The following is a 17,791-nucleotide window of genomic DNA, read 5'->3' as shown; positions in this document are numbered from 1 at the left end:
CCTTAATTTTTGTTATTTGTAACTAATAATTGTATGTTCTTATGGAGTGCGACATAGTGTTTTAATACATGAACACATTGAGGAATTATTAAATCAGGCTAAACGCATATCCATCACCTCAAATAGCTATCATTTCTTTGTGGTGAGGGCATTTGAAATCCTCTCTTTCAACTGCTTTTGAGTATCCAATACATCACCTGTAGTCACTTTACTCGTTTATTTTGTGCCGCGTCCAGCTAACGGAGCCGAGTCCGGCGAGGGACGTCGGGGTTAAAAATACACAGGACACCAAGGTTCTTCATCCAGGAGGGGGCATGTGCGCCCGCGCTTTATTGCCAAATTTGTTCCCCTTATATATCTTTTTAACAGCTGCGGGAAATTACTCAAAAGTGAGGAGGGGAGAGTAATAACTGCGTCCTTGGGTTACCGTCACGTCACCGTCCCCTATCAGGAGGCTCGAACAGGTCAAGATGTTCCCGAGACACATATGTGCGAGGCAGATAAACAGGGAACCGCAAGCCTGCGTCATGGCCTTGTGAGCTGGCCACATTGACATGCATAACAAAGAACTGGGGGTTGAGTCCCCAGGGGCCAGGGCGGGCCTGCTATCAGCAATTTTGTTCCTTAGTCATGACTACTTGGGTGATAAACGTGCCACTTACCAAAGATCCACTCAAGACATTCCTAAGTTACACTTAATAGAGTGAAATTCTGGAAGTTTAAAATTCAGAGGAAAGAAGTTTGCCCCAAATTCTGAGTGATGGAGAAAAATTTAAGAGACATTCCAGGACCAGGGCCAGGCTGACCCCAACCCCCCCCCCCCCCCCCCCCGCCTTAGGGAGGACAGAGGAGAGGACAGGTGGGAGGAGCAAGCAGCACAAGCTCACAGAGAAGGCCCTGAGCAGGTCGGGGGACAGCAGCCAGTGCCCACGCCAGACGCCCAGTGCTTCCCAGCCCAACCACAGCTGCCAAGTCGCTGCAGCCAAACACACCAATCCACCCATTTCCCCTGCATCAGTCTCTGGGGAAACGGAGTCAATAGCATGTGTACAGGGAGTGGGGTCCCCATATCCACGGGATCCAGATCCATAGATTCAACCAGTCACAAATTCTTAAAATGTGAAAAATATTGCCTCTGTACTGGACACAATCCAGTATCGGCTTTCCTCCCTGTCATTATTCCCTAAACACTGCAGGATAGCATCTGCTCACATAGCACTTGCAGTGCATTAGGCTTTGTGACTATTCTAGAGACGACTTAAACCATACAGGAGGATGTGCACAGGTTCTTGGCCAATTCACACTATTTTATACAGGGGACCTGAATGACCAAGCTGGCTTCCAGCACCGCAGGGAAATGTCTGAGATAATCACTTATAACTTTATTTTGGCTCCTGGGTTTGGAGTCTGTGATCAAGGGGTCCTTTGGGCTCTGGCAAGGCAGACATCTCGGCAAAAATATGTGGCAGAGCAAACTCCCTACATCACTCAGGAAGCAAAAAGGCACGGGAAGCACTTAGATCCTGCAGTCCCTCTCCAGGGCACGCCCCTGATGCCCCAGAGACCTCCCAGTAGGTCCACCTCCTGAAAGTCAGGAGCACCTCCCAACAGCACCACTCTGGGACCAGGCCTCAACACTCGGGCATTTGGGGGACTCCTGTTCAGGATCCTGGGCCCAACCCCTCCCTGAGGCTGGACACACTGTATCTAGAAAGAGATTTATTTTAAGAAACTGGCCCATGTAGCTGTGGAGGCTGCCAAGTCTGAAGTCTGCAGGTGGAGTCAGGAGACTGCAGGCTCGGGGACAGCCAGTGTCGCAGCTCAGTCCTGGAGACTGTGGGCAGAACTCCTTTCACCATGAAGGCCAGGGTTTTATTTTATTTGGGGCACCATCTGATTTGACAAGTCCCACCACATAATGGAGGGCTGTATTCACTAATTTAGATATTAATCTTGTCTATAAACACCCTCATAGAAATATCCAGAATAAGGTTTGTGCATCTGGGCAGCGTGGTCCAGCAAAGTTAACATATGAAACCAGTTGTCACCCCACCTTCCCCGTCCATTCATCTCACCTTAGTCTAGATGTGTCACTTCTCACCTGGAGCCCGCAGCTCGTTAGCTGTTCCAGTTAATAGTCTGCCTCCCTGGGATGGAGCATAGGTTTCCCAAGAACAGGGACCTCCTGCTTTCTTTTCACCCCTCCTGGATCCCTAGTACCTGGAACAACAGCAGATGCTCAAACACTCTGCTTAGGATGCTGCAGGAGGTCAGTAAGTGGCTGAGGCTGAGAATAGGGTTGGATTGGTGCCCCTTCGTGTGAAAGTGTCCCTGGGAGGGGAAGAAGCAGGCTCAAGGCGGTTCCTGCCTGGGGCGGGGAATGAAGAGAGCCTGTGTCCTGGGTTCTGGTGTGTAACGTGGAGTCACCAAGAACCTCACGGCTAGAGGGCTGAGGAGGGGTGTCCACCCCGTTGTTGGGTGCACTTGAGCACAAGCAGGCACGGGCAGAGGGGGCGACAGATGGGGCTGACCAGGACAGTAGCACAAGGCCTAGCAGGAGGCGGAGGTCCCAGAAGGACCCAGGAGGATCAGAACAGAGTGCTGAGTGTGGCTAGGAGGCCGGAGGGGGAGCTCCCTCCAGACACACGTCGGGGCATGAGCTGGGCTTCTCCAGTGGCTGGAGGAGCAGGTCAGGAGCCCAGGCCTGCCTGATGCCAAAGGTAGACAGTGCCCCCTGGATCGTGCTGAGGGTTGAGTGAGGCAGCAGATGTCACACTGTCTGGCGCAGCACAGCTGTAATAAGTTAAGGCCTCCCAGGTCACCCAGGCAGAGGTGGCAGAGTGGGTCAAACCCATGACTGAGTCCAGAGTTCTGGGGGTTCACTGCAGTGCTCTGCTGGCTATTGGCTGGTTTATGAGGCCCAGGGAACCTCGCTGGAGAGGCCCGATGCTCCCTCGGCCATGCCCTGATTCTGCAATGCTTTATTCCATCCATCCAACCATCCATCCATCCATCCATCCATCCATCCACTCATGCATTCACTCATTTGTTCATTCATCTATCTACCTCTCCATCCATCCACCCATCCATCCATTATTCATCCATTTATTGATTAATCTATGCAACAAACCTCCATGGAGCACTCTCTTCTAGCGTGGGAGATGCACAGTGAACGGGTCTGGAGTGGCCCTACTCATGCTGAAGTAGGAGTAGGGAGTGTCTGAGTGTCTAGGGAGGTGTCACAGAGGCTGCATGACTTGGGGACTTGGAGGAATCTGAGTTCCCCAGAGGAGACATAGCCATAGGGTTCACGGGAACCCGTTTTTAGAGCATAGTGATATGAGAAGTTCGGGAAGTGTAAATCCTTGGGGAGATCAGCAGGGTCAGCTGCACAGGCCGGCAGCAGCCAGGCCTTTCAGGACCTTGGAGAGCGGATGAGCTGGGGATGCAGCCCTGGGTCAGGGTCTTCCATAGCTGGGACCCGGGGCGGAGATGCTGAAAACCAGAGGAAAGCCACACAGCAAGCCTGCCTCTTTCCTGCTCAGGGGCAGAAGGAATTTGTCCTCTTAGTAGCCGGGCTTGGTCATTTGTCCATCTTGAATTCCATGGAGGCAGATTGGGAGTCTCCAGAGCTTCCAAACTCTCCTTCCTGTTATAGCCCCCCCCCCCCCCCGTGGGAGAATTCTCCAAACTGGGTCAGGTGTCACGTGGGGCGCTGGCTGTCGGGTGGGGCTGCCCACAGGCTGTCTGGGCAGCTGCTTGGCGTCCTGTGCACCGTCCATAGACTTTTTTCCCCTCAGAGCAAGTAAAGCTCCCGAATCAGCTCTCTTGGTAAGACTCTTATTCTGCCACTCCAAGGAACAGCCAGGTGCCATAGGGCATGTTCCCCTCAGTCTCCAAGGGTTTCTAAGGCAACTTCTTACGGATAGGACCAAGTGGCTGGCCAGGAAAGCTGAGGGGCCAGGACAGGTCTGCAGCTGGGACCAATCCACCGCCATGACCATGCTCTCCACCGAGAGTTTCCAGCCCAATTATCCACACATGTTTCAGGAAATCGCTGTCCTTCCTTCAAGCAAGACCTTCCTCGGCCTTTTCCACCCCAGTGACTCGTGACAGCCTGTACCAGCGAGTTCACCTCTTGTCCTGCTGAGCCCCTAGGAAGTGTCTCTGACACCCCCCCACGCCCATTCCAGATCTTGACCTCAGTTCCCCTGCACAGCAGTGACCCTTCTGCAGTCTGAGTGTGTCACCCCCTGGCTGGGACTCTTCAGTGTCCCCCACAGTCATGCTGCCATTAGCTTCAACCCTTATGATCTCTGCTAAATCTGCTGCCATCAGAGTCTACTTCCAGTGATGGAAGAGGTCCCCTAGAATTAATTTCTGCCCAAGACCTCGAAATATGACCCCATTTGGAAACAGGATCTTTGCAGGTCATTCATGTAGAGATGGAAAGGAGGCCATACTGGATTAGGGGGAGCCCAAAATCCAGTGGTGTCCCAAGACAGTGAAGGACACACAGAGACAGAGGGGAGAGGGCCCTGAGGAGTTGAGGCAGGGAGGGGAGGGAGTGGTACTGTCACAGCTCGGGGCACCAGGGACCACCTGCATCAGGAGAGGCAGAAAGCCCCCTCCCCTGGAAACTCCTAAGAGCATGGCCCTGCTGATACCTTGATTTTGGACCACCCAGTTGTGGTAATTTTCTACAGGAGCTTATCTAAGAGACTAGTGCTCTACCTCGAGACTCTTGCCTATCTGCACACTATTGGCACTGCTATTTAAGTAGCCTTCTATAACAGACTAACCCTCTTCTCCAGGCAACTTCCTGCAAGTCCTTTAAAGAAGAAATGCTTTGGGGCTGGGGTCGTGGCTCTGTGGTAGAGCGCTTGCCTAGCAGGTGTGAGGCACTGGGTTCGATTCTCAGCCCCATATAAAAATAAATGAATAAAAAATAAAAGTATTGTGTTCAACTACAACTAAAAAATATAGATAAATACATAAAAAAAGAAGAAATGTTTTGCTCATCATAAATAGAAGATGGCTGTCTACCTTATACGGGTTAATTCATGAATGGTAGAAATACACTGCTCGTAGTTCTGAAGGCTGGGAAGCCCAAGACCAAGGTCCCTGGAGGGGCCTGGTCCTCACAGATGGCAGCTTCTGAGTGTCCTCACCTGGGAGAACAGGCAAGGCAGCTCCTCTGACCTCCTTAACAAGGGCACTAACCCACACATGGGGGCTCCACCCCAGTGACCTGATCACCCCCTAAGGACCCCCACTTCCTTTAATTGAATAGGGAGTTAGGTTTTGACATTTGGGGGGCATCAACATTCAGACCATAAAATAAATACAATGAAATCAACCCAAGGTCAGGGCTGGCCAGATGCTGCTGCCTGCCAAGAGCGCCAATCCCTTCTTCATTAGGAGGGCAGATTAGCCAGCGCCTGGTGTCAGATACCAGAACACAACTGAGCTCCCCTTGAACCTAATTAAAGGACTGAATGAGGATCTAGAGGACAGCTTTCTCATCCACAGTCCAGTGAGACTGAGTGAGGCTGGTCTGTGCCACCTCACGTCACCCCCTAGCCACTCCTTAGCCCCCCACCTCCGTGGTCTTCGCCAGCCCCTTGGTGAGGCCTCGGCGGCCCCCTGCCACGTGTCCTCCCCTGCTCCTGCCTGCCAGCCCAGCCTCACCCCCCACACTCCCGCTGCCCACACGGAGCCCTTTGTCCCTTCCAAGCATCTGCAATGCCACAGGACGGCCCCTGGCCCTTGTGTGCAGAGCGCGAGCAGGTTCCTGGCAGCTCCGGCCTCCTTTCCCGGCCCCCGGGCCTTGCTCTCTGTCCCCTGCACCTCCTCATGCTGGATGGCACTTGCTGCACCGACTCCTGCCTGCTCAGCCTTCTCTCATCTCGTCTCTGGGGCTTTTTGTTCTGTTCTCTGGGCCACTTCCTTGGCTTTGCTTCCCAACCCCCCGCTGCATTTTTGCCCCAGGTCTGTGTACCCTGGTGTCAGGAGCTCTCTCCAGACCTCACGGGTTCCATTGTCAGGGCCTCTTGGGATTGGCCATGCGGTGACTCCTCTGACCCCCTGAGGACAGTAACTAGTAACATGTCACTCATGAACATAATGAAGTTTCCTCTCTTAGTTTTTCCATCACCGTGACCAAAAGACTGGACAAAAACAATTAGAGGAGGAAAGGTTTGTTTTGGCTCACAGTCTCAGAGGTCTCAGTCCATAGAGAGCAGCTCCATGGCTCTGAGCCTCAGGTGAGGCAGAACTTGGTGGCAGAAATCATGGCAGAGGGCAGCCGCTCAGGACAGGGCAGCAGGAAGCAGAGCTCAGCCTAGGGACAAAATCTGTACTCCAAAGGTGCCGTGACCCACCCCTCCAGCACACCCTGCCTGCCTACAGTCACCACTCAGCTACAGTTGCAGGTGTGTGCCACACATCCAGCTTATTTTTTATTGGTGCATTATAATTATACGTAATCCCGGGGCTCATTGCATACATGAGCACCAGGTGCTTGTCCACATCTGCACGAAGGCGGTCTGACCAACCTCCTTCCCAACACCTTCTCCTCCGCCCGCCTCCCCTGATTTGCTGGCTCTACTCTAGTGACCTCCCTTCCATTATTGCTATTATTATCATCATTGTCACTTTAGCTAGTGTATTATAGTGATATACATATAAGCAGGACCCACTGTAATACGTCACTCATGCACACAGCATAATCTGTGGGTTTTGTCCCCGGTGCCTCCCCTGCCCACCCCCCCTCCCCCTGGCTCCCCTTCCTCTGCTCTTGTGCTCTCTGTTTTTATGGGATCCCCGTTCTTATTCCCTTCCCCTCTCTCTGTCTCTCACATAGAACAGAAAGCATCCAACCCTCAACTTTCTGAGTCCGCCTTGTTTCACTCAGCATGAGGCTCTACAGTTCCAGATATTTAACAGCAAATGACTTCATTTTATCCTTCTCTATTGCCGAGTAAAACTCCATGGGTCTACAGACCCCATTTTACTTATCCATTCCCCTGTGGACGGGCCCCGGGCTGGTTCCATAACTTGGCTATTGGGAGTTGAGCTACCATAACTACTGATGTGCCGTGTCCCTGTGGAGTGCAGACTTTAGGTCTTTTGGACCTCGTGTGGAGGTCCCATTCCTAGTCTCTTGAGGGATCTCCACACTGCTTCCCAAAGTGGTCGCACTGATTTCCAGTCCCACCAACAACGTGTAAGTGTGCCTGTCCCCACGGCCTCACCCAATTCATTGTTATTCGTGTTCTTGATGATGGGAATGATTCTTCCTCTATAAGGTGGGGGTGACGGCACACAGGATTGATGTAAGAACAGGTGATGCCCATGAACAGCACCCACAAAGGAGCCATGTGTCAACTGTAGGACCATCCTCCTTCCTGCAGGGGCTCCTGGCTCCTTCCCTCTGGGCTGTGGGGCAAGGAGTGAAGGGAGCTGTGAGAGGGTCCCCAGGTCCTGCTCTGTGTCATCCATGAAGCTGAATCTCAACACCTGGCAGAAAAGCCACATGCCTTTCCACCGGCCTCAGTCTGCTGCTCTCCTTGGGACCCTGGGGGGGCTTCCTGACTTGGGAATTAAGCATTCTTAAATGTTGGATGCATTTATTAGACCAAGGCTGGACGAACTGTTTTCTATGCATCATTGCACTTGATTCTCACAACAGCCCCCAGAGAGGGGTGGACACAATTAGCCCACCGCCCAGGTGAGGAGACCCAGGCCCAGAGAGGCTGCCAGCCCAGGGATGGCTCCTTCCAGATGGAGTTGAGTTCCCTCCTCACGTGGGCTGTCTGGGGCTCTGTGACTTATGCATCTTGGCAGCATGTCCCCCTGGGAGATCTTTACAGAGAGCCTGAGCCCTAAAAATAGCAGCTCTTAAAATATTAATGTCTCGACACAGACTCTGCATTCCTAGTAAAATCAAAGCAGGGACATCCCTCCTTGTGGGGGGCACCCTGGGTCCCGAGGCCACCACGGGTGAGTGGGCATGTGTTGGGGGCATTTGCTTGTTTCTTTTCTGGCTAATCTGCACCTGCTGTGCCCCACTCCCACACCAGTGTCCTCAGGCTGTGAGTCACAAGGTGATTATCTCCCACCCCCATCATGCCAATCAAATTGAATGTGCCTGGCCCCACAGGAGCCCGAAGGACTCAGCAGATAAGACACAGCCATCCTGCCTGTTTCCCGAAGGGGCCAGGCCAGCCACTGAAGCCCCGTGGCTTAATGAGGCTATGCCTCATGCTGGGGCTAGAGATTAAGAACCCTCCCCGGAATCAGCCAGGGCTTACAGCCTTTCATTGTGAGCCAACTCAGGCACCAGGTCTTAGTGTATTTTCTGTTACTACAACTGAATGCAGTAGATTGGATGATTTATAAAGAATAAGGGTTTGTTTAGCTCACAGGTTCCGTGGGCTAGTCCAGTGTGGAGTTGCTGGCATCTGTTAGGAGGCCTTGTTGCTGCCTCCTACAGTGGCACAGGGTGTCACATGGTCTGGTCCCATCCTGGGGGCTCCTCCCTCACGATCTCATTCAATCCTAATGGGCCCCATCCCAGTACCATCAGCACATGAGCTGGGCCTGAGGTTTCCAACACACAGACTTTCAGGGAGCGCTTTCCAACCCGAGCTGGCTGGCACGGGGTGAGTGTCAATGGCTGTGCGCTGGGTACCCTGAAGAGCTCCAGCCCTCGGGGCTCCCTGCCACATGCGCTCAGACTCCAGTAGGAACCTCTCTCACGCGTAGATAGGAACAAACTTGACCTCTCACCAGCGCTTGTCTCAGTGGGAACGGGGCCTCCTCTGGCATCTTCCCAGAAGTGGGGTGCTGGGGAAGAGCCACAGCAGCCCCGAGGTGCAGCCAGGACCTGCTGCTGGGCCAGAGGAAAGGGTCCCGAGTCTCCCTGGCGACTCCCCCGCTGCCCAAAGCCAGGGAAGTAAAATGGAGGGGGGCGGGGTCTGGGGAACGCCAGCCTGTGAGTAGCTGCCCCGGCAGGGAGTGTGGGGTCCCCTGTCTGGACCAGCGGCCTGAGCCCCAAGCAGGGACCTGAGGCTAACTGGCACGTGCACATACGCCTGGGTCTTTCTCAGGACCCGCGGACTGAGATGTCATGCAGTTCAGTCAGGGTCCACCTGGTGCCTCCTGATTAGTGACAGAGTCAGTAATGTCTCCAACTGCTGCTGAGCACCTACTGTGTATCGGGCTTCGTGCCAGGCCTGCAGGGCCAGCTGTGGGCCATGCTCCAGTGGACTCAGCTCCTACTGGGAGAGGAAACATGAACGACATAATCACTCTGGCACAGATACCCATGTGGTCCTCCCTGCAGCCACAAATAGGAAAACGCAGACAGCGACCTGGTCCCCAGGGCTTCCGGGGGAACTTCTCAGAGGCAGTGACACCATGCCGAGAGCTGGCAGGTGCAGAGGGCTGGCCTGGTGGAGACGGGCCAGGTCAGCTGCAGGAGGGAGCTCACAGGCACGAGGATGGCGATGTGTTTGTGGTCAGTCAAGTGGCTCTGCTGCCCAATGTCTCTGCCCCACCCAGAGGCTGGGAAAGGATAGCACTAGATGGGAGCCAGGTTCAAATCCTGCTGCGGCCGTTGTTCACCTGGGCCCGAGGGAAAGCCTCTAGCTTCTTCCCTCATACAAAGCAGACAGGGCTGGTTTTCTGAGCCTGGCAGGTAGGTTCAGTGACCTGCAGGACAGGAAGGGCTTTGTGGGTGATAAAACTGCACGAAGGTGAGACACAGGCACAGCCACTTGGGAGTCAGCTTGTCTGTCCTCCTTTCTTCCACATCCTGATCCTTCCAACCTCCTGCTAAGTGGGGGTGGCACAGAGTGGAGAAGCATTGGGGCCCTCCCCCGTTAGGACCTGGGCTAGGTTCCTTCAGTACGTTAGCTCACTGAATCCCTGTTTCACAGATGAGGAACTCGGAGCCCTGCACAGCTCAGTGAGTGAGGATTTCAGTGGTTGTTTGTGTTCTTGCCTTTAAAACCTCATCAGTCCCCACAGGCTGTCTTGCCGTCCCTGTGGAGCCCTGGGGCACTTCCCTCCCACTTGCTTGGGCTTTCCAGGGCTGCTGCGCTGGCTCTGTCTGTAGGACCTTGCCCTCTGGTGAGCAGGCAGCTCTGGACAGACCTTCGCCATTCAGCTTTCTAAGAACCGACTGGGGAAACCGATGCAGTCTGAGCTGGTTGGGAACGTGACCCCTCGTTGTGCCTCGGGAGGTGTCTTGCTGGGCCCACTCCTGCACGGAGGAATCCCCTGACCCAGTGTGTCCCGGACATGTGTGTGAATCCTGAAGGCTCCCAGATCTCCATGAGATGCACCTGGGAACAACAAGCTGACTGCCCCAGGGAGGGCACAGCGCCCACCATGCTGGTGTGTGTTCTCGGCAGGAGGAAAGCAGCCAGCCCTGAGCATGGCTCGGCCTCAAGGATAGAGCCAGAGGGAGATTGAGTGGCAGCATGGGCCTTCCCGTGAGGCAGAGCTTCCGTAGCAGGCCCCGTGTGCCTCTGAAGTTTGCTTCTCACCCTTGGCACAGCCGTGACTGCTTCATTCACAGACCATGACAGAGCCGGCGGCTGTTCCCAGCTATTCTGCTGCCCTTCCTATCCTCCCTACTCCTCCCCTCTCTCCCATCCTTTCTCTCTATCCAATCTAATGTGACACACTTTTTTTTTCTTTTTCTCCTTCCATCTTCCGTGCAACACCCCTTCTCCCTCTTTTTCCCTCCCACCTCTCTTCCCTATTTAGTGGTAGTCTTCTTCTCATGCTCTTCCTCCCTATCCCATTTTGAGTCACCCCCCTTATATCAGAGAAGACATTCGGCATTTGTTTTTTAGGGATTGGCTAACTTCACTTAGCATAATCTGCTCTAATGCCATCCATTTGCCTGCAAATGCCATGATTTTATTAATTTTTAGTGCTGAGTAATATTCCACTGTGTATAAATGCCACATTTTTAATCCATTCATCTATTGAAGGGCATCTAGGTTGGTTCATTGTTCCCTTTTCATTTCTGAGGTCATATTGGAACACAGAATCCCGGGGCCTGCCCACCAGTGCTGTAGGCAACAGAGACCGTAAGGGGATTTAGGTAGAGGAGGGACAGGGCCAAGTTCGGCTTTGGGAGGCCATTTGGGTCATGTTAAAAGAGAAATTGCAGCCTTATTTGTCAGGTTTTCTGTACCAGATAAAAAGCACTCAGAAATGCAAATAATGTCATTTTTAAATGAAGTATCTGTTGTACGTGTCTCCTTGAATCAGTGCTGCTGGCTTTAGGCCTCGAGATCCCTAGTTCCCTTCCAGGCCCACACCCCAGCCTGAGAGCACAGATCTGGAGAACTGCCTCGCCTCTGCTGACGTCTGGTCTCTGGAGAGTCACAGGGAGCCTGGCACACTGTTGACCCTCTCTGAAGGTTCTTTCTTACGGCTGCCTCGGGGAGCTGTGTCAGCACTGAGTGAAGTGACGTGTAAAATGCCCCCACGGTCCCCAGCCCTGTACCCTGCACACGTTGTTAAATCCACAGACTGGGCTTCAGTGCACACTGGCCAGGACAGCTGTCAACCTCGCCAGCCCTGCCACTGACATGAGGCTTGGTGCCCGGGTGAGGTCCGTGACAGCCCTGCCGCCACAGGAAGCAGGAGAAAGGAGGGCATTCAGTGAGTAGCCATGCGTCCACGTTCTTGTTACTGATTCCACAAGCTGGATCCCTGCCAATGGAGTCCAACGTCAGAGCCCAGCTCCTCAGCCGCCTGCCCCCCGTCAGCTTACCCCATCAGTGCTGGCCAAGCCAGGGGTCGGCGGCCAAGGTCACTCCCTGTAACGGCCTCCCGTCCCCTTCCCAGCGCCTGCTCTGTGGGCTGGGCCTCAGCCCTGGCAGCCTTGGCCCTGCTCTATGGCAGCAGCAGGTCTGCCTCCCTGTGCCACCCTGCTCCGGTCCCTCCCATGGGGACCAGCTCTCCAAATCCTCGTTGAACCACGTGGAGCAGGTGTAACCACCCAGCATACAGCTGGGGGGACCGAGGCTCAGGGTGGCCCGTGGGCTCACGTCTCCACGGCTAGCAAGAGGCAGGCTGGGGACTGGTCTCTTGCGTCTGTCGGCACCTCCCGGCCACCCATGCACACCGACAGTGCGTCCCCTGCACTGGGTGAAACGGACCCAGGTGTCCACTGCACCAGCCCAGCCCTTTCTCCACTGGGCTGCTCTTGCCTTTGCTGCTGGGCAAGATGGCAGCAGGCACCCTCAGAGGCTCCGCGCAGGGGTGCGGGCAGGAGCGTCCTCGCGACCCTCCGTGGCAGCCTGGGCATGGGCTCTGCTGGATCACGGCCACGTCCCTGTGGCTGTAAAATGGCCTGGCTGACATTTGACGGCGCGTTTTATCTGAGGGCCGGGGATAATTCGAGAGCAGGGTTGCGTAGCCTCTCATGCATGCTTTCTGTCACAGTGTCATTTTGCCAGCTCTGAATTTATGAGTTTGGCCTCAGAAAACATCGTCCCATCCGTCCCCATCCACACCGTCTTCCAATGCCCTTTCTGGATGTAGGAGCCCATTTTCAACAGGAGGCCGCTTTGGAGCTGAGATACAATCAATGTGAAAAATAGGCCTGGTGGAAACGGCCCTGCAGCCGCTGAGCGCGGCTCTGATAAGATGCTCTGCCATAAAACGCTCTGCTTATTAGATTCCCAGTGCCTCGGACCCGCGGCCTCTTCCGCACGGCTCTGCCCCATGAGTCTCATGGAAAAGCAACCGAATTCATCTTGCTCAAACTTGGAGACTTGTCCCCAGAGCTCTCTCCTTTAAGGAGAACCTCTCGCGGCCCCGTGTCACCCTCGGCACTTGGACCTGCGGCACCGCTGCTCTGGGTTCCTACACTCAACTGCACCAAGGTGGCTGCTGTCACCACCGTTTCCCAGACAAGGAAGATGAGGCTCGGAGACCACAGGGTCTCGGCTAGGGTGCTGCGTCTGCCTCGCCAGTCCACACCAACTTGGTGGCTTAACTACCCACGCTCTTCCTCTCCAGCCACGGGCCAGGGTGCCGCCAGCTCTCCAGCTCCTTTGCTTCTGGACTCAGGGGACTGCAAGCCCCTGGCCCTGGGCTGCATTCTTCCCTGGAGGTCAGCATCCTCTCCCAGCTCTCACGGTGGCGGGCAGAGCTCTGTCCCTATGGCTGGAGGCCCGAGGTCCCCATTCTCCTTCTACTCACTGGCCAGAGGCTACCTGACTCCTGGGGGCAGCTGCATGTCCTGCCTACGGCCCACTCCCACCTGGCAGCTTCCATCCCAAGCCAGGAAGGCGGTCCTCACCCAGTCTGCACTGGCTAGCATAATCAGGGGCAGGACTCGTCACTTTGCCATGTGACAACCAGATCAGGGAGTGCCTCCCTTCACCTCGGCCATACTCCATGGGCCAGAAGCTTGTCACCGTGCAACAGTCTCTCCTCACCACCCCCAACCTCGTCTGCAAAACCAGACCTGCCCCCTGTACCGTGCAGAGCCAGCCTCCCCTGCTCTGGCATGCCAGCTCTGTGCCACCCCTCCTGAGAGGCTTCCCTGGCTGCGCACCAGAAGTCAGGCCCCCTGTAGGACTCTTCCAGAGCTGTGTCCCGTTTCTTCAAAGCACTTGTCCCAACTTGCCTGCTTGACACTTATTCACATGCTCTCTGTCCTGCCCCTAGCCCACCAAGACACCAGGTCCATTGGGCCAGGTGTGTCTTATTCTTTGTCCCTGGTAGCTACCGAGGGCCACCCATAAATGCTTGAGACTCTGCTCTGGGCTGAGAGTGCGGTAGAAGGAACCGGCCATGATCCAGACACTTATTGCACTCAGCAAAGGAGGCAGAGAGGCAGGACTTGCACAGCAGGCAGCGGGGCTGGGTGAGCGTGGTCAGAACCAGGGAGCCAGTGCCTATGCTGGGCCCCCAGACAGGACAGCTCCTTTCCTTGGAGTCTGGGGTCTGGTGACCACGCTGGTTGTGTCTGTCCCCCGATCCTCATGGACTAGATGCCATCAGCGGGGGGTGGGGGCTTGGAGGGGTGGTGGCCCTGTCTAAAGTTATTCTGTGGTGAGTGGGTGCCCTGGCTACCTCTCGAGGTGTGGCCCCCTCTCCTTCCACGGCTGGCTTCCTGCAGCCGTCACAGCCAATGACCACAACATTGGTATTTACAATAACCTGAACTGCCCGGTGCTGTGGCTCGTTCCTATCACCCCAGTTACTCGGAAGGCTGGGGAAGGAGGATGACAAGTTTGAGGCTGTCCTCAGCCCTTAGTGAGGCCCTGTCTCAAAATAGAAAGGAAAAAGGGCTCGGGATGCAGCTCAGTAGTAAAGCACCCCTGAGGTAGATCCCCAGTACCAAAAAATACACACACACACACACACACACACACGCACATACACGCACACACACGTACACATATACACACATGCACACATGCAGATACACACATACACACACACACATACATACACACACATATACATCCACATACACACATACACACACGCACATACACACACACACACACACACATACACACGCCCATGCACACATACACGCACACACTCACACACACACTCACACACACACTCACACACACATACACACGCACACACACACACACACTCATCAGGCCCGTGCTTCCTCCACAGGCCCACGGGAGGTTCCCCTGGCCTCCTGCCACTGCTGGCCCCGGGCCTCCTTGACTTGTGGCTGTGTCACCCCAGGGTCTGCCCCATATCTCCTCTGTGTGTCCAAACCCCTGTCTCCTTCCCCTGTAAAGACCCAGGTCACTGGATTTGGGGTGGCCCTACATCCAGGAGAGTGTCCTCTTGACATTCTTGACTAATCACATCCAGAAGGTCCCATTTCCAGAGAAGGTGGTGTTCTGAGGGGGGGGACGGGAGTGGGGGACACTATTCAGCCCCGCGCACACCTGGCCACAGCTGGGGTCTGTCGTCCCACGCACCCCACCTCTGTCCTGGCGTGACGCTGTCTCTGGGCCGTGGCCTCCTGGGGGTTTTGTGGTCTGTGTGCCCTGGACCTCAGCCCCCTCCTGCCTGGCTCCCATGCCCAGCCGGGCCGCGCCAGCCCCAGGACGCCGTGGGAGGAGCCCCAGCCTCAGCTGCGTGTGGACATCAGGACACACGCCTCGTCTCCCCTCCTCTCACGCCTGCTTGAGAGAACCTGCTGGGAGCCCCCCGGGTGGGAGCAGCGTTTGCTGACTGGGTCCACGCCTGTGTGACGTGGCACAGCCTGTCACACATGACCTCCGTGAGTGTCGGTGGGATTGATACCTGAGCAGCGCAGGAGCGACTGCTCGTTATGTGGAGAGAGCGGTCGTGGGCCTCGTCTCCTGACCTCAAGCCCGCGTGGGGCGCGTGTCTGTCCACTCTGGGTCCCTGCGAGCGTCAGCAGGCTCGTGCCGTTAGCGATGAGTGGGACGTCGGAGCTGGTGCCTCAGGTCCACTCTCCCGCGGTGCCCGCCGGGGTTTCCTTGTGCTCACAGTGACCCAGCCGTGCCAGGGACAGAGCGCAGGAGCAAGGCCCTGGCTGTGGAGAGCCAGCTGGAGCCGGGGGCCTTTGCTCTGATGAGGACGTAGCGCAGAACTTCCAGATCCCCAGCCCTGGCTGAGCTGCGCGAGGCTCTTTGCTACCCAGGAGGGTCAGCCAGGCAGTGGCGCCCGCAGGGCGGACGCAGACGACCTACCACTCTGCAGTCCAGGGTGACGGGGAAGACTGACATCTAAATGTCCGCATCCGGGGTTCCTATGACCGTGGAGGTGGGGCAGGAGGCCGCCCGTTAGTGACACTGAGGGATACATTTTCCACCTGCTAGCCACTCCAGAGGAGAAGGAAGGAGGACAGGGCCCCTTGCCGGTCACACCCGCCCCCTCTGAGGCCTTGTGCGGGGAGGGACGAGCACACAGGGTGTTGTCACCTCTGCCCCGCAGTCTGTGACGCTTCTCAGCGGGCCCCAGGAACACACTGCCAGCCGCTCTGTTTTCTTTTCCAGGGACATCAAGCCAGACAACATCCTGCTGGACGAGCACGGTAAGCCCGCGGGCTCTTTGCAGGGACTCTCGGGGGAAGGCTTGGGGCACTAGGACATAGGGGTCCTGTCCTGGGGGCTGGACTTTAGGGTCGACGAGGAAACCCTGTCTGGTCTCCTTCCTGGTGGATGATCGTTGGTGTCATTTTTTGTCTAGGTCCTGCCACGGTGAGTTAAGCTGAAATCATTGGGAAGTTGGCTCTGAAGTCATTGCTGATCATATTCTGGCTTAAGGGTGACGGGGTGCAGTGGGGACCAGCATGGGACCTCTGGGTTTCCAATCCCAGTCCCCATCCATGGACCTGTGACTCAGAAGTCACTCACCTCTCTGACCCTCAGTGTCATCTTCTGTAAAATAGAAAAAAGTGCCCCTCTGGGGTTGCCATGGGAATGGGACACAATGGAGTGTGTCGGCAAGCCAGAGCTGGGTGTGGAGAGTCCCCTAGACGGTCCCTGATCCCCTAGGCTGTCCCCTTTGGCTGTCGGGACTTCCAAGTTCCCTTGTGCCTGCGATCCTGGTCCCTCCTAGGTTGGCTGAGGAGGCCTGAGCTGGGGGCTAGGTTCTGCATTCTGCAGCTCCAGGCAAGGCCCACATTGCAGGTCCACAGGCCACATCTGGAGCAGCAAGCCACCAGGTCAGCGGCTCACCCACCTGGCTCACCTGTGGGACTTTGTAGACACCCAGGGCCAGCCCTGTCCTCGGGGAGCCTGGGCCTCTGTCAAGGTCAGCAGTCTGGGCCGTGACACTTGGTGAGGTCTGAGAACCACAGGTCAAGAGCATGGCCCAAGACGCCCAGCAGACAGACAAGCGGCCACACTGGGGACCAGCGGCAGCTTTGCCGCCAACCATCACTGTAGCCTCAACTCAAAATCCCTGGCGTGGCTGCAGGGGCTTAGCACTCCAGGCCTCTCGCAGCATGGGCTGGAGTGGGGAGCAGGATTCTTCCAGGGCTGTTGAGGCACTCACTCAGGGACAAGTCTGTCACCTCTTCTACTCAGCTCCTCCTGTCCCTTTCCCACCCCTGCAGGATAAGACCCTAGCTTTCTCTGGAAGCTCCTCTAGAACTTTCCATGAACTGACATGTGGCTTGGGGTGTCCCTTCCCATAGTGCACGTTCCCTTTGTCTTAGTACGTTTTCAGTTGCTATAACAAAATGCTGGAGACAAGGTGATCTATAAGAACAGAGGTCTGCTTAGCTCATGGTTCTAGAGGCTGGGAAGTCCAAGTGCATGGTGCCAGCATCTTCTTGACATCTGGTGAGGGCCCCAAGCTGCATCTAACCTGGCACATGGTGAAACACAGCAAGTCTGTCAGCTGGGATCTCTTCCTCTACTTGTGAAGCCACTAAAGCCACCTTGGGGCCTCACCTTCATGACATTCTCTAATCATATCCCAAAGGCCCCACCTCCAAGTGCCAGTAACATGAATTTGGGATTGAGTGTCCAACACATGAGATTCGAGGGGCACATTCACACTGGCACCAGGGTGCAGGAGTGGGGGGGGGGGGTTGAATCTTCCAGCCACAGAAACCAGCCGAGCACTCTGGGGCAGGGGTTGAATGCTCAGGCCCCTGAGGGGTCAGCAACTGCCTCAAGATGCCAGGGACCCCGGGCAGAGCTGAAGCCCAAATCAAGACTGCAGAGCAAGCAAAACCCAGGTCCCCAGTTTGTACCCAAAAGCCAGAATCCTCAGCCCAGTCAGCTGTGTGCCC

At 55.7% G+C, this 17,791-nt stretch overlaps 1 protein-coding gene across 2 annotated transcripts in view; it reads left to right on the top strand.

Moving 5' to 3' along the window:
- Nucleotides 1-17,791, top strand: part of Stk32b (serine/threonine kinase 32B) — a 274,031-nt gene that overhangs the window by 201,067 nt on the left and 55,173 nt on the right. For both annotated transcript variants that reach the window (XM_027938027.2, XM_027938020.3), the window contains exon 5: nt 16,044-16,081. In XM_027938027.2, the coding sequence (XP_027793828.1) occupies nt 16,044-16,081 (38 nt within the window). The remainder of the gene's footprint in view (nt 1-16,043; nt 16,082-17,791) is intronic.

Source organism: Marmota flaviventris, chromosome 7 (assembly GCF_047511675.1).
Source record: "Marmota flaviventris isolate mMarFla1 chromosome 7, mMarFla1.hap1, whole genome shotgun sequence".
Lineage (NCBI taxonomy): Eukaryota > Metazoa > Chordata > Mammalia > Rodentia > Sciuridae > Marmota > Marmota flaviventris.
Note: the sequence above shows the minus strand (reverse complement) of the source record. Positions and strands in the feature narration are given on the sequence as shown.